Genomic DNA, 25,916 nt, shown 5'->3' with positions numbered 1-25,916 from the left:
CCCTATGCCTTTTGATTGGAGTACTTGGATCGTTTACTGATTACTGATAGGTATATATTTATTGCCGTTTTTAAATTTTGTTTTCTGGTTGTTTTTGTAGTTCACTGTTCCTTTCTTCTCTTGCTCCCTTTCCTTGTAATCTATGATTTTCTGTAGTGTTATGTTTGGCTTTTTTCTTTTCACTTTTTGTGTATTTATTATAGGTTTTGGGTTTGTGGTTACCGTGAAATTCATATGTAGCATCCTAAGTATATAATGGTCTATATTAAGTCTATATTATGACCACTTATGTTTGAGCACATTCTTTTTTCAAGTTTTATTTACCTATTTTAGAGAGAGAAAGAGAGAGAGAGAGAGAGAGTGCACACAAGCAGGGGGAGGGGCAGAGGGAGAGGAAGAGAATCTCAAACAGACTCCTCACTGAGCAGGAGCCTGACAGGGGGCTCACTCTCAAAACCCTGAGATTATGACTTGAGCTGAAACCAAGAGTCAGCCACTTAACCAACTGGGCCACCCAGGTGCCCCCATTTGAGCACATTCTTAAACTTTTTTACTCCCTTCTCCATGTTTTATGTATATGTTGTCATATTTTACATCATTTTATTCATAATTTTCTTTGAATTATGGTTTTTTCTTCTCCACTTAAGGCAGTCCTTTTAACATTTCTTATAAGACTTGTTTGGTGGTGATGACCTCCTTTAAATTTTGTTTGTGAAATTATTTATCCTTCCATTTTGAATGACAATCTTGCTAGGTAGGATATTCTTGGTTGTAGGGTTTTTTTCTTTTAGCACTTTGAATGTATCATGCTACTCCCTTCTGGCCTGTAAAGTTTCTGCAGAAAAATCAGGTGATAGCCTTATAGGGTTTCCCCTAATACATAAAATTTTGCTTCTTTCTTGCTGCTTTTAAAGTTCTCTTTATCTTTAATCTTTGCTTTTTAATTATGTGTCATGGTGTGGACCTCCTTGGGTTCATCTTGTTTGGAACTCTGTTTGCTTCCTGAACCTGGATTTCTGTTTCCTTCCCCAGGTTAGAGAAGTTTTCAGTTATTATTTTTTCAAATAAGTTTTCTGCTTCTTTCTCTTTTTTTCTGAGACCATATAATGAGAATGTTTGTTTGCTTAATGTTGTCCAAGAGATCCCTTAACCTGTCCTCATTTTTAAAATCTCTTACTTTCTTTTTTTCTTTTTGCTATTCATCTTGAGTGCTTTCTATTATCCTGCTTTTCAGATAGCTGATCTATTTTTCTGCATCTGCTAATCTATTGTTGATTCCCTCTAGTGTTTTGTTTTCATTTCAGTTGTGTTCTTCAACTCTGATTGCTTCTTTTTTGTATTTTCTCTTTGTTGAAATTCTTAATGAATTCTTCCAGTCGTCTCTCCAGTCCAGTAAGCATAGTTATGATCATTACTTTAAACTATTTATCAGGCATATTTCTTATCTCCCTTTCATTTAGTTACTTTTATGACCTTTTATCTTATTCTTTCATTTGTAGCATATTCCTGTATCATTTTGCTTGACTCTCTATGTTGTTTCTATGAATTAAGTAAAACAGCTACTTCTAAACCTGAAGGAATGGTTTTCTGGATAGTCATCTCCTGTGCCTATTATGCGTGCCTGGTGATTTTGGCTGGCTGGCTGGAACTGTGGCTGGTGTGGACTGGGGTCTCAAAGCACTTCATGCTGGGGCTGCCCTGGTGGGATGGCTGGAGCTGAAGTAGACATGTCTCAGGTGGTCCTGGGGCTCTTCACATAGAGAATGCCCTGTCAGGACAGCTAAAGCTGAATTGGGTGCAAGCCAGAGGGTCTGGGGTGCTCCACACAGGGTATCCCGGCAGAGAGGCTGGAGCCAAGCTGGGGTGCAGGCTGGGGTGGGGTGGCACAGAGTGCTCTGTGCAGGGATTGCTCTAGTAGGGTAGCTGGAGCCTAGGTGAGGCACCAGCCAGGAGGTCCTTAGGTGCCCTGTGCAGGGAACACTCTGGCAAGACAGCTGTAGCTTAAGTTGGTAGGGCAAGACAGAGTATCCTAGGATGCTCTGTGCTGGGGGTGTGTTGGCACAGCAGCTAGAGCCAAAGTGGAGTGCAGACCAGGGTATCCCAAAGTGGTCCATACAGGGTGTGCCCTGGTGGGACAGTTGGAATAGAGGAGGGCCCTGGCTGTGGTTTCTGGGGTGATCGATGCAAGAAGCACCCTGGCAGGTAGCTAGATCTGAAGCAGGCATGAGCTAGGAGATCTCAGAGCACTCTGCACTGGGAGTGCCCTAGGAGCCAAAGTGGGGTGGGCCTGGAGCATTCCAGGGTGCTTTGCCCCTGTATCATCTTGGCAAGATGGCTGGAACTGTAGTGAGCACTGACCAGCCAGAGCACCTGGACCCTGCTTCTTTCCATGCTATTAAGGAAGAGAAGGAATGTAAACTGTGGTGTTTGCCAGCCCTCCAACCTGGAAAGAGTTCCAGCAGCTCCCTTTCCTTTTGGGAGGGTTCTAGGGTTAGTTCCTTTATGTTCTAGTTGTTCTTTTAAACCATGGCTTTTGTTTTCCTGTAGCCCAGGGCATCAAGGTTGGAGTGGGCTGGGGGCACAGAGCTCACTGAGGCGGCAGGCCAGCTATGACTCTCATCTGTGCTATCAAGATGGAGGGGGAATGTAGGGACACCTGGGTGGCTCAGTCAGTTAAGCGTCTGCCTTCAGCTCAGGTCATGATCTCAGGGTCCTCGGATCGAGCCTCACGTTGGGCTCCCTGCTCAGCAGGGAGTCTGCTTGTCCCTCTGCCCCTCACTCTGCTTGTGCTCTTTCTCTCTCTCAAATAAATAATTCAAATCTTTAAAAAAAAAAAAAAAGATGGAGGGGGAATGTAAACCATGGCTCACCAACCCCTTGGACCTGGAACGTTCCAACAGTTTGAATTCTTTATTACATAGGTTACTTAGCTCCAATTCATTAAGGCCTTTTTCTGGGGATTTGTCATGTTCTTTGGTTTGGAACACATTCCTATGTCTCCCCATTTTGCCTGTTTCTCTATCTATACATATTAGGCAAAATAGCTAACCTCCCTTAGCCTTTATTTATTTATTTAACTTATAATGTATTATTTGTTTCAGGAGTACAGGTCCATGATTCATCAGTCTTACACAACACCCAGCGCTCACCACAACACATACCCTCCCCAGTGTCTGTCACCAACCACCCCATCTCCCATCCCCCTCCCTGCTAGCAACCCTCATTTTGTTTCTCAAGATTAAGAGTCTCTTATGGTTTGTCTCACTCTCTGGTTTAATCTTGTTTCATTTTTTCCTCTCTTTCCCTATGATCCTCTGCCCTGTTTCTTAAATTCCACATATCGGTGAGATCACATGATAATTGTCTTTCTCTGACTTATTTCACTTAGCATAATACCCTCCAGTTCCATCCACGTGGTTGCAAATGGCAAGATTTCATTTCTTGATGGCTGCATAATATTCCATCGTGTATATATACCACAACTTCTTTATCCATTCATCTGTCCAGTGGCATCCGGGCTCTTTTCATAGTTCGACTATTGTGGACATTGCTGCTATAAACATTGGGGTGCAGGTGCCTCTTTGGATCATTACATTTGTATCTTTGGGGTAGATACATAGTAGTGCAATTGCTAGGTTGTAGGGTAGCTCTATATTCACCTTTTTGGGGAACTTCCATACTGTTTTCCAGGGTGCCTGCACCAGCTTGTATTCCCACCAACAGCATAGGAGGGTTCCCCTTTCTCCGCATCCTCACCAACATCTGTCGTTTCCTGGTTTGTTAATTTTAGCCATTCTGACCTATGCGAGGTGGTATCTCACTGTGGTTTCGATTTGTATTTCCCTGATGCCATGTGATGTTGAGCACTTTTTCATGTGTCTGTTGGCCATTTGAATGTCGTCTTTGGAGAAAAGTCTGTTCCTGTCTTCTGTCCATTTCTTGATAGGATTATTTGTTCTTTGGGTGTTTGATAAGTTCTTTATGGAGTTTAGATACTACCCTTTATCTGATATATCATTTGCAAGTATCTTCTCCCATTCTGTCAGTTGTCTTTTGGTTTTGTCGACTATTTCCTTTGCTGTGCAAAAAGCTTTTTATCTTGATCCCAATAGGTCATTTTTGCCTTTGTTTCCCTTGCCTTTGGAGACATGTCTAGCAAGAAGTTGCTGCAGCTGAGGTGACAGAGGTTGCTGCCTCTGTTCTCTAGGATTTTGATGGATTCCTGTCTCACATTTAGGTCTTTCATCCATTTGGAGTCTATTTTTGTGTATGGTGTAATGAAATGGTCCAGTTTCATTCTTCTGCATGTGGCTGTCCAATTTTCCCAACTAGTGATTTGTCCTGTCCCTGAATAAAGTCCCTGAAGGTTCCTGTCTTGCCAGTAACTGCTTTAAAATTAGTAAGTGGGTCTCCTTTGCTTATGGCTTAGATACTTTTCAATCTGTTGCTTTTGTGCTGGATCTCAGGGCAAAGGAGTTTGTGCACAAGCCCTATAATAGCGGGATTTCTGTACCTTATAGTTCTATGAGTCTCCTGATTTTTATTGCCCAGATTTTCAATACCAGACATTTTGGGAGCTCATCTTTCCAGTGCCAGCTCAAAGGGTTGGGTTGCCTAGTGTGGGGAATAGTCCCTTCACTCCTCAAAAGAGAGTCTCATATTTTGGGAATCCTTCCCAATTGTGGGGTCACCACGTCAGCAGTGGGGTCCAGAGAAAGGTCATATCTTTGCTTTTTCTATTCTTCTCAGTGCATCTCTTGTCTTTTGTTGTTAATATATTAAATTGTTGTGAATACATTGTTCATCTAATTCTCTAGTTCCTCCCTTTCAGAGGAAAATTATTCTATATGTAGCTATAAGTCTGTTGTGTTCCTGGGAGGAGGTAAGTTCAGGGTCTTCGTACACCACCGTCTTGGATTCCCCTCCTCCCTAATTTTATAGGTCCTCTTTTTTTCCCAGTACCTAATGATCCTGATGAAAAAGCACAACAATAATGGCTGTAAGAACTCAGTTGTCAAAATGTAGCCTTCAAATGCCAGTTAGTTTGCAGTGATGATCACGAGTTCTTAAATGGAGATAACCTTGGTTAACAAGGTTGAGCCATAAAAGCAACTCCTTATAATTTAAATTCATCAAATGTAGTGTCAAAAAACAGTAACTAATATTTGCCTAGCCTGTGTTTTTCCTCTATACCACCTTATTTAAGTTTTCCATCAGCCATGTAAGGGAGGTGCGTGAGAAATCTAGATGCCCCACCAATCCTTATAATTCAGAATATCTAAAAGAAAAAGACTGATCTCCCCCAGTCACCCAGTTACCCCAATAATCAATAATGAACACTAAGTGGAAAAATATAGTAACAATAAAATATCTGTAAAAGTACATGTTAATAATTAAATGTTTCTGTATCTAATGAACACAGATCTTTCAGAAGTTATCTAAGTTAGAAATCAGGGTTTTGAAATACTATTTATTACAGAAAGCTGGATATTAGGGGTAAATTTAAGCTAAATAAATATACTTTTTAAAAATACTTTCTATGTAAAACAAAAATCTGTTTTTCTAGACAGAAATATATAAAATAAAAATTATTTTGCACTATTTACTCCATGTTGCTTAATAGCCACAATTATGCTTTTCAGTATTGTATTTAGGAAAGGTTTTTAACTAAGCTGTTCAAGTGTGTAATAAGCCCTTAGACTCCTGGGAATGTAATTATCTGGTTTGTTTTGAATCAGACTGTCTGCAGTTAGTCTAGTGTTTTAATAAGGTCTATAAGGATTAGAATCAGTCAACATATGAATTATGAAACTTCTAGTCAACCTGAAGTACAGACCAAAAAAAAAAAAAAAAAAAAAGCTAAATCATGTGGGAAATTGGGTATCCCTACAGGACTGTGGTATATTATTTACAACCATAATAAGTATAGGTTTGAAAACTAGGAAATGTAAAATTCAAGAAAGGTTTTGTCTTGAAGGGAGAAAAAATCATATAGTTCTCAACATGTAAACTTTCCCAACAGAAGCAGGTAGGTCTTTATCTACTACAGCTAACAAGGTGGAAGGAAGTGTGACTACAGTTTTGATAAATCCAGGCAATTTTAAAATGTGGTCTCTAGGCTTATCTAATTTAGAAAGAAAATGGTTTTCACAATTTTCTTCCTGAGAAATTTGCCATATATATATATTTTAATGAAAATGTTTTTCCATCATTTGCAATTGATTTTATTACCTTTTTGGTATTTAATATTATAAATTGATTATAATCAATGTGATTTTTTCTAGTCAAACTCTGAAAATGTTTTTATTAAAAAAAAAAAATCCCAGTTGGCCAGAAGTCCACAGACTCCCCCCCCCAAAAAAAAAAGGCTCAAAATAAAGGAAAAGATAAGAAAGTCAAGGAAAGAATTTATTTATTTATTTATTTATTTATTTATTTATTTATTTTTTAAGATTTTATTTTATTTATGTGACAGAGACAGCCAGTGAGAGAGGGAACACAAGCAGGGGGAGTGGGAGAGGAAGAAGCAGGCTCCCAGCGGAGGAGCCTGATGTGGGGCTCGATCCCAGAACGCCGGGATCACGCCCTGAGCTGAAGGCAGCCGCTTAACTACTGCGCCACCCAGGCGCCCCAGGAAAGAATTTATTTTGATAGAGCAAACAAATCCAAATCTAAGACAATAGAACAGAGTTCTCAAAAGAAATTAATCCCACAATTGCTTCAGAGAGAGCTTACTGATAGAATTAATCTATCTCCCTATAAACCATAATAGAAAATCTACCTATAAAAAGGCCACAAAGTGATTTTAAGAAGTCTAGTCAAAGTGACACTGTGGTATAGTTTTAACTGGTACCATATCAACGCATGTAGTTTAGGGAAAGATCCTTAATTAACTGTCACAAGTATCAAGTACTGATAGGTGAATCACTTATGATAAATTCATTAAAAAATCTAACTCCATCCAACTACCTTTTCTATAGTTCTTATATATTAGGCATCCCATATTAATTTCCCTTCTGAGATGAGAATGTGATGACTAGTTCATGAACATCATCTGTTTGGCAGCTATGCTTCTGATTGTGATTTATGAAATCTATTTTCTATTACAATCAGTTCCGTGTGAGCTTAGCTTGGGTCCTGCATAACAACTCCAGAATATTTGTCAAGACTCTAGACTATCCCAGTGGGAGACCAGGCCCTGGAACAAAGATAGCCACAGCCTGGGTTACACTCTACAGGGATCCAAATGGGAGTGTCTATGTCAAACAGCAGTGCTGAGGTCATAATCTGCACTGTGTTTGTAAGTGGATTCAGAGCCCCATTCCCATTAAAACTAACCAAATGTATTTCTACTACTGTATTAATTTATGTTACACAAAATGTCCGAAAACATGGCAGCCAAGGTAATGATTCTAAAAGATATTCTAGGGGTACCTGGCTGGCTCAGTCATTACAGCATGCAACTCTTGATCTCAGGGTTTTAAGTTAAAGCCTCATGTTGGGTGTGGAGATTACTTAAAAAAAAAAACAGGGGCACCTGGATGGCTCAGTCGGTTAAGCATCTGACTCTTGATCTCAGCTCAGGTCTTGATCTCAGGGTTGTGAGTTCAAGCCCCGTGTTGGGCTCCACACTGGGCATGGAGTCTACTTAAAGAATAATAAATAAATAAAATAAAATTTAAATAAATAAATAAAAGATATTCTAAAACCCCAAAATACAAACTGCCTGAACTTGAGTATGGTTCAGTTAGATGAGCAGAAGGGCTCTTGAGGGAGATCTAACACCCTAAGTGTGAATAGCCTTTGTGTCATTATATTGTCTTACGTTTAAAGTCCAAATAATTTTTTTAAGTGGAGAGGGAGGGGATGTTGTATCATTTTCTCACTTAGGTATTTTGGGTACTGCAATTTTATTTTACATTCTATCACATTATCTTAACAAGTCTTCTCATTGAATGGAAAAATAATTTGTACTCACCTTTAATAGTAAAAACATGAACTTTGGAGAACATGAAATACAAAGAATTCAAGTTCATTATATAAACAAAGGGTATTCAAATATATTTATTTTGCCACAGGGAGTATAATAATGGAAAAAGTAATAATTGAATATTTACTAGATTACATGACAGTTTAGGGAGGAATGTTTTGTAGCTTACCCAAAATTAAAGAATACATAAAGGGGATGCCTGGGTGGTGGAATTGGTTGAGCATCCAGCTCTTGGTTTCCGCTCAGGTTGTCATCTCAGGGTTGTGGCATTGAGACCTGGGTCAGGCTCCATGCTCAGCATGGAATCTGCCTGGGATTTTTCTCTCCTTCTCCCTGTGCCCCTCCCCCCTCTCTAAATTAAGTAAATTTTTTAAAAAAATGCATCAAGTACATTTTTAGATTTATTATCTTTAATGAACTATGTTTAACATTTTACAAATCTTCAGATTGTTACAGTTTTCAGCAGTAAATATACTAATAATGGCAATAAATACAGTGAAATGTGAGATTCCTCTGTTGAAATACAAAAGATAGAAATACTTAGAAACAAGAGGGCAATATGTCAACTTAAGGTCTGAGATGGAAATTAACATGGTCAAATTCTTTACAGTGCCAAATACATGGGTAAATGAGAAGCTCTTTCACTATAAATGAATACAGACTTTGAGCTTCACCTTTCTGGGAAGTTTTGAGGGACATTATTTGACCTACAGATTCCTAATACTCTATATGTATTGATATCAGAGGATTCAAACACAGAAAGTGATCTGAAAATGATTGCCAAAGCAAAGAAGTGCTTTTATTCCTCAACATTTGTGACCTTCGTGGTATACTGCATATTATAAAAGGGCATAAACCCTGTACAACTGCATAAATGTCATAAAAATTGACTTTATAAAGTCTCAAGATCATAATATGTATTCAAAAATACATACAGCTGTGCTTTAGTAAACGAATCCATCAGTTAATTGAGGGATAATTTTGCTTTTAAGATATATCCAAAGTATATACAAAGGATCCACAAATGTTAACAATTTGTGATCAAAATTCTCAAAGAGTTTCGTTTGCAAAAAACTGTTGGTTTTCAATTTAAAAATTTAAGAAAGTTGTGAATATTGTAGGGTAATTATTGGGTTAAGAAAAAGTAGATGGCTTCAGCTTTTTAACAGGAAATTTGTGAACTACTCACAAACGAGAAGTTACACATTTTTGATCATTAGAAAAGGTAAATTGCCTATACTTACCCCATTGAGAACAGAATGTGCAGTGTATAAAAAAAATATTTTATTCTGAAACCAAAAAAAAGTATTTCTAGAAAAGCCCCTGGGGATACATCTCATTTCCTTTACATAAGAATGAATAAGGGGCATATTTGAATGATATACCCTTACATCAACATGTGTATTCCATTACCAAGCTAAAAGATGAAACATTTTTATTTAAAGGTGGGGAAAATATAAACTTAAATATCGAAGTGCAACATTTTACTATATAGTCTCTAACTTCATTCCAACGTAATTTATCAATATAAACTGGATTCAAAAAAACACAAGAGAAATACTACTTGCATGCAAAATTCATTGTTCCAACGTGAAACACTAGGTCTATATTTTTTAATTAACAAAAACTGCACATCTGTTTAATTTGGCTAACGGAAAGAAAATCACATTAAAGAAAGATGTTAGCGTATCCTTCCAATAAAGCAAGTCTCTATCAAAGGCACTTCAGCAGAGCACTAACTCTGTAACCTTTTCCAAGTCATTTTCACTTATGCCACTTGTAATGCATCTTTCTGCAGACCAAGAAGAAACCTCCTACTCAAAAAACTAGACCTAGGTATTACCCCAAATATTTCTCTCTCCTATGGATTGGGTAAAATATGGCAAACTTTTGCCTAGCTTTTTAAGTTCTTTGGGTTAATACAGAAAGGCGTGTTATCGGACAGGTTAAGTGTTATAGGAAAAAATTGGCTGAAGTCTACGATCTTGGGGGGGATAAAATGGTTGTCTTTCATTGACTATCCATCTATAATTTGACTAAAGCTAATATGGCTAATTTTGCTTCTTTCAAATCGTTTATGTGCCTTGGGTCTCTATGTTGCTCCCATGTTGAATAGAAGAGGATGAGAAATAATTTAGTTTTACTTTGCCCCCAAGGGAAAGGGGAAGCTGCTTCAGACATTTGCCTTCATGGAAATTTTAAGAAAAATGGGATGAGTTGATTTTAATTAACTAAGAGCTTTATTTTTAGGACATATGAATGATAATTCAGAGTTGAAGACAATTATAATTAAAAACAGCTGTTGAATGCGTTCATACTGAATACTTTGCGATGATGGAAAAGCGCATGGATATATTACTTCCAAAACTAGAAAAAAATGTTGCAAATGCTATGAGTGATTTAAAAAAACTTTTATTTCTCCATTAAATTGAAACGTTTTCTACATCTTTTATGAATGTCAAGAGAAAAACATCTGGATATATACCCTAATATTCTGAAGGTATTTTTGAGTCTTGGGGAAATAGAATTTATCTTCCTGCTTATCAACATTTCAAAAAAAAATGAAATGTTTATTTCCTTTAGCTTCACATATTTTTTAATAAACTGAAAGTTTCTTATGAACACCTAAATATTAATTTTTAAATCAAATTTAAAGTGAATTAATTGGGGGGGGATAGAAAAAATATCTTAAAGCTGATTTTAGCCTACATGTATCAGTGAGTCTTAAACTAAAGATATGGGTTTTATTTTCAAATTGATAAAAGTTTTCCTTGACAGCTAAGCTCATTTCACTATAGAAGCAGGGAAAAGAGAAAATTTAAAATAAAAATGAAAGTATCAGAGCATTCATTTTTCAGATTTCTAAATAACAGGTTAACACCTTACCATTTATTCTGTGAAGTTATATCCAAAAGCAGCCAAAGAGCTGCTGTTTCCCTCTCTAACAACCAAGTAGCTTTTTGCCCATCTTAAATGAGTAAGATTTCTTTTGGGGTTGATACAGTACACATATCGTTTATTGCAAAAAAAGAAATATTGTTTGGCCTTTAAAATTCTAGAGCAACATCAATTGAAAACATTTATCGTTATTTTCACCTATAGGCAGAGAACATAATATTACTATTTCACAAGACTATGATGCCCAAAGAATACAGTTTCATTTCTAAATGTTTGACAAGGGCAGGCATCAAATCAGAGGCAAGATTTTTGAAAGCAACTTTAGGAGTACACATTTCACTGTTATTCTTAAGAGAGGGCTAAATTGGCTGATTGAGCAACATTTTCAGATAACTAACATCTTGAAGCTATTTTACATTTTGAGCTCTTGGATACATCACCTGAAAATAAATGAAAAGAATAGGCCAGAAAAAGCATTTCTTGGTATCTTTCTCTTTCGTTAGTGAATTGCCATTTTACTATTTACTCTGCTTGAGACATGTCCAGGGACCATGAGATTGCTCAGTCTCCACTTCTTAAAAAGTTCTTAAGCAATTTACAAGAAGCAAGAATAAACAGCACGAGACAGCAGAGACACAACCACCCTCAATGTTAATTTATGGGAATCAGGGGGCGTTCCTCTCGCTTCTTCCAGATATTAGTCTTGCTATCTTTTTTGGCTAGTGGTGGTCTGCCCCTTTTTTTAGTGGGGGATATATTGGCTTCAAAATCTTCAGCAGTGCTTTTTCTTCCTGGAGACTCTTCCCCAGGGTGTTCCATGATAGCTCCACTCCCTCCATCTAGGATGTGCCTTAAAGCTGGGTCCTCAGGGGAGCAGACAGTGGTTCCACTCTCACTACTGCTCAGGTCTAAATCTTCTAAGTAGAGGATCTTAGGTTGATGCATGCTTTTGATGAAAGTTTTCTCCCTCTCGAGTTTTCTGCTTGAGTGGTGCTCATTCATGTCTACCCCAGAGTCCAAACTCGTGTCATTGCTCTGGGCTCTCTTGCCCTTTTTCAGGTCTATAAAGGAATGTCTCACTTGTGCGACTGGTTTTCCATCAAGAGACACAAACCATGCTCTGGGATGGGGGGAAGGCTTTCCTTTGGACAGCTCCAGGAGTGTCTGCTCTGAAATTCCTTGAAGCTCTGATGAAAAGGGAGTCATTACAACAGCTTCATTTAGTGTTCCAGGAACAGAAACAGATTCTAGTAAGCTGTTTGAATACCGGCTCCAATCTGAAGTTTGGGATGGCAAGCTCTGTTGACCTTCAAGTGGGATATTCTCTTCTCTGGCATCTGGGGGCTGTGCATGAGAATGCACTGGCATTTTGGGCAGTGTCTGTGTAAAGTTCTCTCTACTTACTGGTTCCATCAATTGGCCATAGACTAACTGTCCCTTTCTTGGCAAAGTAGCTGACTTAGCAGTATGTAACTGCTCTGGAGTGGAGAAAAGGTCAGATGTTTGAAGGATGGCAATGGGTTGGCTGTAGATATGCATAAGCTGTTCAGGAATGTGGGAATGTCCATACACCTCTTCATTACCTGTGAGGTATCTCTTTTCCTCTTGTGCATCAGCTAGAGATGAAGATAGATTGTTGTTAATATGTTTAGGTTGTTTGGACCCTACATTGGTCTCCAAAGACTGTGTTGGGTTTCTTGAGTAATTGCTCTGATTGGCTGATAGAAATGGAACATCTTCATTGTAGATTTTAAAATTGTCCCGAGTTTTTACCATGGAAACTCTTTCTTCTGCTTCTGCCTTTGATGGCTCCTTTTTCTGAGGGCTATATGAGGAGTTTTTGGCATTAAATAACTGTGATTTGTCCTCAGCTTTTAATGCCACTTTGACTGAACTGATATGATTTATGTGTGTTGTTGAAGTTGTCTGGTCTCTCTTGAGGACTTCAAGTTTAGTGATATTTCTTTCTCTTTTCTGCGGAGTACCACACTTATCCCTAGAGTAGAAGAGATGGCAAAAAGTGTTTAAAACTTATGATCTAGAAGAGTCATAAAAAAAGAACTCTCCCATGATATATGTATTATATATGAAATTCTACTGTTAGAGTATATCCACTTTTATTTTACTCTACATATTGTAAAGATCAAATTACTTATTTTTATAAAGAAACTTTGTAACACCTAGAACACACTGACATGACACTATAATGATAGTTTTCTGTGTTTATACATATTAATATTTGTCTTACCTGCAATAACAAAGAAGTACGGCAAAAAATCCAATGACAATGACTATTGTGCCTCCTAATATGGCTGTGAGAAACACTGTGTGGTAGGCAGTTATGTCCCTTGAGTCTCCGTTTATACCTGAACCTAAATGGTTCAATATAAACAAACAGAGAAAATACATTATTTTAGATCAAATTTTCAACCACGTCCTAGTCTGGGGAAGGCAGATTAAGTATGTGTACACAGTTGTATTTGGTCGTTCCCGTCTCAATGGCAGGCTTCCCAGGGGGTGCAGCATATGTTCCCTACACTTCGGGCTTTATCAGTTGACTTGTTCTGCTCAATGAAATGTGAACACCTTAAATGAGGCTGCATGATATGGCCCTGCCCTCTTGCTAAGATCCTCTAATATATGAACAGTGTATACCAAAGTGTTGCTCTTCCTTCAGCCTATATTCTGGAATGAGAACAAATGTTGAACTGAACCAAGCCAAGCCCAACAGTCATGACAGTGGCTTCCAGGCCAGACATTGAGGAAATTTGCTTCAGGAGGCAGTAAAACTGACCCAAGTTGTATGGTAGCAAAATATTTGATGGAATAAACTAGGAGAAAATATTTCTGTGCCCAGAGGTTTGGGGATAGAATGTTGGTAGTGAGGGTTGACTTGTTAGCTGTGTTCCATTTAAAAAAAATTTTTTTAAAGATAAATTCAAAAAAGAGTTTGCCAAGGTAAGTAGGTATGACGGGTTTTCTAGAAAGAATCCAAAAATTGGGGGACTTGAAGGATTCAAAGTTGCAACTCTTTCAGCCTGACCTCTAGATTAAGAAGATGCCATGCAGAGGCACAAATGACCCACTATCTTCCTGTATGAGAACACATAGATACACTGCTGTTGTAAGCAGCTTAGCTGCAGTAAAAGTGGATTAATGCCCTGGGATGCTCGGTTATAGGCTATGGAGATTCTGCATGAAAATAAATGCAACTAATGTTGAGGTAACCTGTTTTACTATCACTAAGACTGCACTTTGTAACAAGTCTACTGATCATTATCAACTAGAGTCTAATATGTATTCGGGATGATAAGGGATGAGACAACTGGTTTTCTGGCAAACTCTACCATGAGAAATGTCCAGAATAAAAGACTGGGCATCACAGGGTCTTTAGATCCTTTAACTTTTGCATCATCTAATTTGATAAAAAAATAAAGTAATAATAATGATAGTAGTAAAGGTTTTGGAGAATCAGTACTCTGGTTATGCATACAAACTTCGGATCTAGTGTGCCTCAATTAGAATCCTAGTCTCACTATTTCTTTCTTAAGAGAAACTTGTTATTTAATTTTCTTTAAATACATACCTTTCTCCCACCCTCACCCATTTGGGGGAGGAACAGAAAACTCCCACCCCCTCCATTCAGGAGATTCCATGTAGAAAGCCTGATACAGTGAGGATGCAGTATAAAAACACTGTTTACAAAAGGGAAGAAGGTATCTGTTGCTACCTTAACCTTCAGACACCCCCACCCCCCATCACCACCTGACCCTTTTGCTCCTTTAGAAAAAGTCCCTGGGAATTCATTTGCGTGTAGAACAAGCCCTTCCTCTAGAGGCGTACTCAAACCCCAACATCACTGTTTACTTCTCTCATTAATTTCTTGGGCAAGTTTCATTACTTTGTCTTAGTTCGTACCTGTCGGATCTCACCTATGTGGGTTGTTACAAGGATTAAGTTAATACTTATTAAAACGCTTAGTGCTTAGCACATGAGCAGTCAGAAAGTGTTAGCTGTATGTCACCATTGTTGCTGAATGAAGCTGCATGGTTATAAAAGAGCGGGCACTCCAGTATTGGCCACACTTTCCCTACGTATGTGGTAAGTGATAATAAAGTGCTTATCATCTCTGATAGACGACCAGGTATAGCACTGCACAATCTGAACTTTCTTCAAACAGAAGTAAGAGTAACAGTTCAGTCTACAGATTCTTATTAAGGATCCAGAGCTGCAATGGAGGAAAGTTTGTTAATAACTGGGTGAAATTCAACTTCTAAGGATATATGAATATACGGTTCCACAGTAGAATAACGCTAACACTTTTTCATTACAAAGGATTCCAATGGAACACACTTTTGGAAATATGAGGCTGATACTGTTGGGTTTCCCCAAAATTCTATATGTATGACAATAGCAAAAAGTATGCGTGTGTGTGTGTGCGTGTGTATGTGTGTGTGTGTGCGCGCGCGCACGCCTAAAAAGAGAAAGGGAGAAAATTATATTCTCACTTAAATGTATTTGAAAATGCATATTTAAAAACAGTCCTAAGTACTTGTTTATTAAACTCTACTATAGAAATCTATGAAAAACGACTTCAATTTCTTGCACTTATTTTCCAAGAAATTCTAGAATTCTATTTAAGATTTATTTTAAAAAGAGATATAGTTTGTTATTAACCAAATTGTAAGTAAAGTAGCTTCAGCACACCAGACACTAGTCCATCAGAGGACCAGCTTGGATTTTACAAAATGTGATTTGACTCACAATCTAAAATTGGGGGGGGGGTGGATATTAGGGATCATCATATCCAACTTCTACAATTTAGAAATAAGAAAACTAATACTAAGGTGGGTAAGTACCTATTTCAGGCTCAGCCAGATATTTACTGGCAAAACCAGAGCTATAATCAAGCTAGCTATATTTCTCGTATAGTATTCTTTTGACTGTGATATGCTTGCGGGTGGATTTTTGGAAGCATCACTAGAAGCTATCTAATTCGAACTAAATGGGAATCCCACACTTCTATTTTAGTGCTCTGATTCACCCCAGATCTTTTCTGACATACAAGCTAAAACAAAACTTCCACCTACTCTAGAAAATTATTTGACTTTTGTAATCCATAGTCGTATAAATTGGTTTCAAGTATATTTTTGTGTAAAGCACATTTCTCTATAAAACTCAAGTGTTCTTTAGGTTATTTTTATTAGAAATGAAATAACTTGGATTTAGTTGAAGTATTCAGTATTGTTATTTTTCATTAATATTTCATTATAGCTGCAAATCAAGAATGAAATAAGGCCAGACAGCTGGTAAGACTGCAGGATATTTTACATCATGAAGAACAAAAGTAACCACCCTCTGGTTTCTGAATAAATAATCTCGTAAGCACTAAAGTTCAAACAAAAACAGGGAGAACATCTCCCTTGATCATAATGGTTAATGGCTCATATTTCTTCTCTTGGAATACTAAATTTGGGTTTCATTGGGAAAAAAGTCTTGTTACCTTGTATGGTTTAAAATTCAAAGGTTAGCAATATAAAATGAAAAAAATTAAACTATTAAAAAAGACATTTTCAGAAAGAACAGAGCCTTCAAATTACTAATAGACAGCAATATAGGTGATTGAATGCTGCAGAGAAATATATGTAAAATGTCACCCACATCCTGGATCACGGTGTTCTTGGGACTGTTCCCAACTAGCACGAAATAGTCAGGTTGCAACCACCTCTCAGCTGGGAGCCGAGACCCTCAATAAACCAAAAGAATTCTCTGAAACATGATTAAAGATGTAGGAATGACATATGTATTCAACCTGCACACTCTCCCAAAACGTTACTAAAGTGACACTGAAAGTTTTGCTTTGTTTTGTTTTTATAAATAAACCACCCACAGGTTAAAGGAGAAAAGATAAAAGAGCAAGAAGATGCCGAAGGCTGGAAAGTTGACTTAGCAAAGCTGGCAACAGGGAAAGCCAAGAAGCAACTGAGTTGATACTGGTGAGCACCCAAAAGGCCCACAAAGTGGGAGCAGGCCCATGGTGCAAGCAGCCTATACAACCACAGGTTAGAAGACTTTAAGAAACATTGCATGTTTTATCCATTAAATCTTGAGTATTTTGAGAGATTTACACGACTCAAGATGCATGTGTGATTTCCTTACTAAAAATCATATATAATCTGATAGCATGTTAAATCTAGGAAAAATAAAATATTCATTTGTCCTCAAATATGAAAGATGGTTCCTAGTGGACAAGTCTGCTTTTGTCCACCTTCAGTTCCTATGTCAGGCCAACCTTTATTTGGGGTATCACATATCTTATCTTGGAAACTGTATGGGGACACTGTTTTTCAACAGCCCTTACCCCAGGAGTGTGCTCATGACCCAAGTCTGGGCCAGCCAAATTCCTCATCCCTAGAATGAAGGAATAGTGTGAGGAAAAGATTGCAAAGGGTTGGAGTCAGCCATATATGCAGCAACAATCTTGCAAAGACAGTCAAATAGGCCTGCTCGCTGAGTTCCCTAGGATTCCTGCCTTTTAGAATTTAGTTCTTTAGCCTTTCCTGGGATCCTGTGAACTCCTTATATCCTAATACATTTTGTGTAATTATCCAAGATCTGTTCCTGTTGCTCACAACCCAAGGCTCTGACTGATGTGGGTGGAATTTATTCTTGAAAAGTAAACATTTGATTTGAACAAACTTTTATACTTCACAGATTTATCAGACATCATAGCTATAAAGGACCTTAGAGTTCACTGAGCTTAATCTTTTCTTATACACATGAGAAAATATTAAAGCTGAGATCAAGAGACCAGAAGCTTTTTCCAGCATTATACAGTTGGTAAGTGGCAATGTTTAGAATAAAATCAGGACCCAGCAATATCAATTCCAGTTTGACTATGAATTTTTTCAAATTACTTTTGTTTCATTTTTACAATACCTCTAGTTCCTGGAAGTGGAGCTGCTATCCAGTAGCCCAAATGTGGTGCATCATATGTCCAGATTAAGTGATTATTATATGCCTTGACTGTTCCCCGGCCATGATTTACCCAAGCACCTAAAAAGGCAAGTAAAAAACACCAGTTAGTTTATATGTCTTTAATGGGGATAGGAGTTTGCTGATAGTCATGTATAAAATACTTTGCAGGACTCTTTCAAAGATTATGAAAATTCTTGCAATATAGTATCATGAGATAATATATATCATAATACAGTGCACATTGGGGCGCCTGGGTAGCTCAGTCGGTTGAGTGTCCGACTCTTGATTTTGGCTCAGGATATGATCTCAGGGTCATGAGATTCTCTCTTTCCCTCTCCTTCTACCTCTTCCCCCATTCACATGTGTTCTCTCTCTCTAAATAAAGAAGTAAAATCTTTAAAATACATTTAATAGTGCATATTATAATATGTACAATAGAATGATTTGAATGCTTGTTATGACTAAAGGAAATAAAGTCATAAATAAGAAAGTACACATTTAGGAAAATCATGACTCTCCAAATGTTGTTGTGCGTATTGAGATAGGTCTTAAGGATGTGAATAGTGAAATCCAAATTTATCAGGTGGTTATTTGTCACCTGTTCTGGAATGCTGATTAAACACTTTTATGGCCTCATTAATTTTTTTATTAAATGATGTTTTGGTCTTAATATTACTGTTGGCATGGCTCTTTTAAGAACCAAATTTTAAAAATATTTTTTAAAATGCTATCTGCCCTCTGGTGCCTAGGTGGCTGGGTCAGTCAAGCATCCTACTCTTGATCTCAGGGTCGTGGGTTCAAGGCCTGTATTGGGCCAGCATGGAGCCTACTTTAAAAAAAATAAATGCTATCTGATCTAATAAAATGCTATCCATAGAGCAAAGAATTCAGTAAAACCCAGATCTTTTAAAGAGTTCAGCATAACAAAGCTTTTTATAAAATTCAGTGTATATTTGTAATTGGTTTGTTAACTCACTGTAATGATAGATCTATAACATGTAAAACTGTTTTTAATAAGGTAGACAAATGTGATGGAAATGGATGAACTTACTGTTTTGAAATAGTCACATTAAAATTAAACATTATATATCTGATACATGCATTCAAAAATTTTGTTACCTGAAGGTACATTAGAGACAAAGGCCTTTGTCAGGATGAACAGAAATCAGAACTCAACACAGATATTCTTTGAAATGTTTTAAAACAACTCTTTTATTCAACAAATTAGGAAATCCAGGCCCAAATAAGTGACTTGTTCAAAATCACACTGCTGGTAAATGGACTAGACTCCAAGGCTTAGAGCTTTTAATCCAATGATTACAATATGTTGTACTCAGTCTTAGTCCCCAGTCCTGGCACAGAGCTTCTAAAATCTTTGGAGTTTCCTATATGATAAAAGGTGTAAAGAGAGCTGCTTGTTGTTCATAACAAGCCACTTTCAACCACACCTGACTTTATGTTAATGAGGTGATTTTTGGAAAGTCCAATGGGGGGCTGGTTGCCAGGAAAACCCACGTGATTAGATTAGAACTTTCAGCTCCACCCTGCACACTCCTCCGGAGAGGGGCGATGGGCTGAAGAATAATCAGTCACCAATGATCAATGACAGTAAATCTTGGCTACATAATGAAGCCTCCATAAAAATCCCTGAACTACAGGGTTTAGAAGGCAGAGTTGGTAAACACATGGAGGTGTTAGGAGGGTGATGCACCCAGAGGAGAGGATATCCTTTTATAAAAACTGATAACGTAGTAAGTAGACTGTTTTCCTGTGAGCTGTTCTAGCAAATAATCGGAGTTGAGGAGATGGTCATGGGAACCTCCAGTTTATAGCTAGTTGGTCAGAAGCATGGATGACAAACTGGACTTGCAACTGGCCTCTGACGTGGGAGCCAGGGGGCAGTCTTGTGGGACTAAATCCTTAACCTGTGGGATCTGATGCTAATTCCAGGTAGACAGTGTCTGAATAGAACAGAATTTTAGGACACCCAGCTGGTGGAGAACTGCTTGGTGTGAGAAAAACAACCCCCCCACACACACATTTGGTGACCAGAAGTGAAGTAGTGAGTGTAGAATTGCATTGAGAGGAGACTTCTTTCCCTTACAACTATCTTTTTTACTTAAATAGTTTCCACTCTTTCTTAAAACCATGTATATATTATTGTTTACTTTTTATAGTGACATTTGTTTGGATTTTTTTTTTCCACCTAACTACCCTTCTAATTACAGTGAAATCTCATTCCAAATCTCCTTTGAAGGTTGATGGCTCCCTATTTTCAATCCACATGATTAGTTTGGGACTCCAACACAGAACCTTAAGCCTAAAAAAAAAAAAGTACAGATTTTTTAAAAATAAATCTGTACATTCTGTTTGCAGACCACAAAGGTTGGTTCTGAGATGGGCACAAAAACTCCATTCTATAATTGCAGTTAATCCAAGAGCTTGTGCAATTGCTACTAGGAAAAAAATCTTTCCTTCCATTTAGACTTTAACCTGGGTAGGTATGAAGTTTGAGCACTTGCCTTCAGATTGGCAGAAGCATGTAAATCTATCCCAGAAAGGTATTAACACAGAGGAAACAGATGAGAGTCCTGTGAAACTGTCTAGGCTCTGTATCCTGACTCACCCAAAACAATTATGGATCATATCCCTTTTTTTGTTTTTTGGCAACTTAAAGACTCCCGTCTTATTTTATAGAAACACAAGAACAAAACCAAGGGAAGCAGAGGAAGCAAGCATGCATCCATTTAGGAGGCTAACCTCACGGACCAAAATTGGTATCTGAGTTTTTTTGTTTTGGGATTTTTTCGAAAATACTCACTCTGTACCTTAATAACACAATGTTATTCTTATGAAATTAACATACATTTCTCAATTGCCTCAACCAACCTTTTAGATACAAGTTCATACTGCCTATCAAAACAAAAGCCTGTAAGAATAGAAATAATTTTTTTTAAATGTATTTCTACTTTTCTATTCAAGATCTTGGGGGATATAAAAAAGGCATCGGAAGGGCGCCTAGCTGGCTCAGTCAGTAGAGCACACAACTCTTTTTTCAGAAAGCCCCATGCGGGACTCAACACTTCACTGACTGAGCCACCCAGGCTCCCAAGCACATGACTCTTGATCTTGGGGTTGTGAGTTTAAGCCCCATGTTGGGCATAGAGCTTTAAAAAAAAGCGTGGGAATGTGAGTAAGTAATGCTATTTTTTAATGTAATATATTGACATCATTTTCCCCACAGTTGTATTATACTAATCAAAGTGGGGCCAATCTAGTCATTTTAAAGTGCTTAAAATAGTAACGTTACTGACTGAATGTTTTCTCTTTAGTAGAGCACTAAAACAAACATTCAGAGGGGAAGTATTAAAAGTATTTTCACGTAGCTCACATACCTATGTTCATATCAAATGTCCAGGCAGGTATGTGATCCCCTGCACGTACATCATTTGTATGCAGAAGGGGGAGAGAAACTTGAATAGAGCCATCCACCTTTAACTCTTTTCCTCCAGAATAGATTTTCACACATACTGCAGCAAGAGGAGTCAATTCAAGACTTTCAAAACCTAAAAAAGATAGTTTATTAAAATATTATAAAATACAGGGTTGTAGTTACATATTAATAAAAGCAGTATGGGCCTAAAATATTTAATTCCTTTGTTCACCTAGCGTTATCCATTTTAATATCAAATAGATACTGGATCCTCATTAAAGAATTTTAAAATATAAATACAGGTTATACTTCTATAACTTGACAAATCAGTATGAGCCTAAAGATCTAATTCTTTCAGAGTCATGTGATTTAAGGTCACTGGGATCTAATTCAGTGTTTTAGAAACCTAAAAACAACAAAAATAATCTCACTAGTGTCCAACCCAAATAAAGGTTCTACCATATCACATCATCAATGCAGATATGGGTCTAAAACTCAGTCTCTCCTGTTCCCAAGAGCATCTGTTTCAAGTACTAGGACCAACAGACTCAGTTATACTCCTTAAAGTTAACTTTGTAAGAAACATTGACTCAAAATGCAAATTTTGATAGGTTTGACAAACATGAAACAAAATTGGCAATATTGTTAGCTGATAAAAGTAATAAGCTTTGATATACATTTCATTAATAGCATAATTGAAAGAATATAAACAGACTAAATATTAGTATTAAAATATTCCTTAGATTTCACAGCTTGAAAAGTAGGGAAAGTGAGATTAGTAGAATCGGTTACAGTGTTTTGCCTTAGGTTTTAAAGTATGATTATACATATAATTTATAACATGCCTTCTTAAATATCAGGAGCTACCTCTACATCTCTATCACTGATACGAAAAGAGTAGAAAATACATTTGTTTTGTTTTTAAATATTAGCAATGCCAACGTAAAATGTACTAGAATATTTATAATGAATAAAGTAATATGGTTAAAGATGTTACAATTTAATATGAATTTTCTACAAATTTGATAATTTTAGATTTCCCAAGGAAATTTACTAATAATTAGAAAGAGTTAACTAAAGTATATTACATATTATTTGCTCTTCATGGATAAATTTGACTCTTCAGCTTAAAATCTAGAGTTTTGTTCATTCATTTAATAAATATTTATAACAGAGCCCCTACTGGCACCAAATACCCATCTCGGTTCCAGAGATACAGTGGATACATGATCTCTCACACTGGCTTGCAATATTTTTTTCACAATCCTCATTTCTATCAAAAATGCTTTTTTCCATTTCTTTGTCCATTGTCAGTTTTTCCCCCCATTCGAATGTAAGTGCGTGGTAGAAGTTACCTTACCAGGGCTTTGAGGAAATTCTGGAAAGGCAATGTAATTGCAGGGTCGTAAAAGCTGCCTCTCTGAGGAGGGGATGTATGAGCTATGGCCAAATGATAAGGGGCCATCCATGCAAAGACCTCAAAAAGTGAAAAGCCCCCAAATCAGAAGTGATCTTGGTATGTGCAAGAATGAAAGAAGGCTGAAGGGCAGAGAGGTTGAAATAGCAGAAGGCCTGTGAGTCCGTGGGAAGGAATTGTCATTATCACTTCTATACCTGATGTATATCTTCAGTTATCAGAGCAACTATTGGCTTAATGAAAAACTTCCATTAAATATAAGAGAATTAGCCTTTGTAAACTTCCTGAAACACTAATCATAAGATGAGCAAAATAATGCCATACATATTTTATAGACTATTACAGTAGTAAAAATCTAATGTAAGCCCAAGGAAATTATCATGTAATCTGTTAGTAATTATAATTTCTCCTATCAAGCTATTTGGTAAAGCCCGCTGGCTTTCTGAGGTGGCTGCTTTTAACTCTGCCCCCACCCCCCGGGGTCTATGCAGTCAGTGGCCTCACATACTAAATGCATCTGAGGCTGATGAGATCAACCCCACACCATGACTTGGGATAAGGCCAGCCTAAAGAAGGAAAAGAGAATAGTACAGGGAAAAAGACTAAAAGGCAATGAGAAGGAGGCAACTTTAAAAAACACTTTCAAACTCACAGAACTCTAGAACTAAACAGTCCAATACAGTAGCCACCAGCAACATGTGGCAACTTAAATTTAAAGGAAATTAGTGCTTTAGTTCTTCAATGCACTAGTCACACTTCAGGAACTCAACAGGCACATGCTGCTAGTAGCTACCATATTGGATAGAGCAGAACATTCCCATTTGACAGCACTGCTCTAGAACTTTTAAAATGTTAGCAGCATTCTTAGGATAACGGAAACATTAAATGAATAATCTCAAAGCAGGTGGTAGAGGAATGCTGGGAGAGTATATTATGTGTTCTTCTCACTGAGCCTAATGAGTCTCATCCATAAAAACTCTCCAGTGCAACTTTAGCTTCATTTGTGATATGGTATACTGGTACTGTTCTTGTAAATGTTTTTATTTTGAGCATCCTATAACTTACATCTGAAAAATCTGGCAGGTGTCCTAGATTGGCTTCTTCAAGAAGCTGACCTTGAGATAACAATTGGGAAGGAAGTACCCACCACTGAGGGAGTGGAGGAGTATAGAGAAGAAGGAAGAAGGCAAAAAAGGATATATTAAGGAACAGATATGTACTTTTTTTGTACTCCTGTTAGTGGAGAGCTTGCCCTCATGAGGGCCCACCCTGCGTGCTGGACTAGGGAATGCCCTTAGGCCGAGTCGCAGGTGTGTGCAGTAGGAAACAGGCCTGTAACAGAACAGTAAGCGGCATCTTGCTGGAGCATCGCTATAGCAGGTAAGAAAAAAAAACCTAACTGAAACATCTAAATATTTATTACTCTAATTTCTGGCTGTTTTCCAAATGAAATTAACCAAAATTTGACACAGCTGAGGTCATCAAAATTACAGATTGTCTGAGGTGATTTTTAAAAACAGTGGCTCAGTTATATGTTGCAACAAGTAGCTGAAGTGGTGGAACAAATGTGGGTGTACAGAGGAAAGAATTTCAGGGGTTTATTCATGGGTGTATTAAATAAAATGTAAAATTCCATCATCCTCTTACCTTTTAGGTCACGACAGTCCTGTGTACATATAGGCTGTTGAATCTGGGATACAGTTGACCCTTGAGCAACATGGATTTGAACTGAGCAGGCCCACTTATGTGGACAGTTTTTGATACAGCACTATGAATGTATTTTCTCTTATGATTTTCTTAACATTTTCCTTTCTCTAGCTTAATGTAAGAATAGAGTATATAACACATATACAAAATATGTTTTAACGGACTGTTACTGGTAAGGCTTCTGGTCAACAGTAGGCTATTAATAGTTAAGTTTTTGGAGAATCAAAAGTTATACAAGTTTTAACAGTTGGGAGGGACAACCCCTGCATTTTTCAAGGGTCAACAGTATATATTTTTAAAATATTTACTAATAATTTTACTCATAGGGAATATCAAGTATATTTGATAAGAAAAACTTCCAACTGCTTACTCTAATCCATAAACTTTATGTCTATAACAATTATTGATAATTAATTTGATAAGATTGAATAGAAGGTCAAATTATAAAAATATGTATAAACTTCTTTAAATCAAATTTTCATTTTTCAATATATTTAACTTGCAAAGTTATACAACATATTACTATTTCCTATACCTTGTTTACCTCCTTTGGATAGATATGTCCTGCAAAATAAATTTTCCATTAACTTGATATAATGTATGCAGAATATTCTGGTATAACCTTTCTTTCATTGGATAAAAGAGAATTTCCTATAAATATTTTAATAACTAGCTTTATGTACTATTTCTTATAAATATGATTATGTAAAAATTAGATAATACCTGATTTATTGAGAGTAATTCCAGTTGTATACAGGAAATTGTCCACTTTCAAAAATTGTTGTAGAACTGTAAGATAGCCTGTTACATTGCTAATGTGATGGTTGTCGGGTAGTTTAATTAAGGCTTTTGAAAACTGAACACTTGGTTGAGATTTGGCATCTGGAAAAGGGAAACCTCATTAACAAATAGACAAAACAAATGCATATTAAGCAGAGCATCATTGCTTAGGACACTTTAACATCTCATAATTACTATTTTAAATTCAAAACTGAAATAAATAAGAAATTTTTCTTTCTTTAGGTCACACAATGCACCTTTACCCTAGAAACTGCTTGATTCTTCTGTCCAGAATTTCTTTACCCTTTTTTCACTCCAGGGAACCACATACTGACCATTTTAGTCCATATGGTTCACTTGGGGTTTCATTTCTGTAACAGGAGTAGAGTTAATGATGCATGCCAGAATGGCCCGGAACCAATACAAATGTCAGGCATTCAATTTGTAAATATTATCCTCATGTTAATAATTTTTAATTGACTCTTCTTTAACTTAGGGAATAAGAATACAGAATATTGATACTTCTTTAATTAATGCATTCTTAATAATCCAAGGGTCAATTCTTAAATCATTAAAACTTATCAAAAACATCAACTATTGCTTTGACTTTAAAGCCACTGATAAAGACAGAAGCAGTCAGTTAAATTATTAGAATTTTAAAAGTCCTGTTACATGACAGTACATAATAATAGAATTTTAAAAGTCCTGTTACA

The 25,916-nt window shown here is 37.0% G+C and overlaps 1 protein-coding gene across 2 annotated transcripts in view; it reads right to left on the bottom strand.

Moving 5' to 3' along the window:
* Window positions 1–8,382: 8,382 nt before the first annotated feature.
* Window positions 8,383–25,916, bottom strand: part of FAM171B (family with sequence similarity 171 member B) — a 61,778-nt gene continuing 44,244 nt past the window's right edge. For both annotated transcript variants that reach the window (XM_026492374.4, XM_044381350.3), the window contains 5 exons: window positions 25,147–25,305; window positions 21,262–21,432; window positions 17,828–17,944; window positions 13,137–13,260; window positions 8,383–12,884 (listed from right to left, as the gene is read on the bottom strand). In XM_026492374.4, coding sequence (XP_026348159.1) covers window positions 11,540–12,884; window positions 13,137–13,260; window positions 17,828–17,944; window positions 21,262–21,432; window positions 25,147–25,305 — 1,916 coding nt within the window. In that variant the 3' untranslated portion in view covers window positions 8,383–11,539. The remainder of the gene's footprint in view (window positions 12,885–13,136; window positions 13,261–17,827; window positions 17,945–21,261; window positions 21,433–25,146; window positions 25,306–25,916) is intronic.

Source organism: Ursus arctos, unplaced genomic scaffold, assembly GCF_023065955.2.
Source record: "Ursus arctos isolate Adak ecotype North America unplaced genomic scaffold, UrsArc2.0 scaffold_1, whole genome shotgun sequence".
Lineage (NCBI taxonomy): Eukaryota > Metazoa > Chordata > Mammalia > Carnivora > Ursidae > Ursus > Ursus arctos.
Note: the sequence above shows the minus strand (reverse complement) of the source record. Positions and strands in the feature narration are given on the sequence as shown.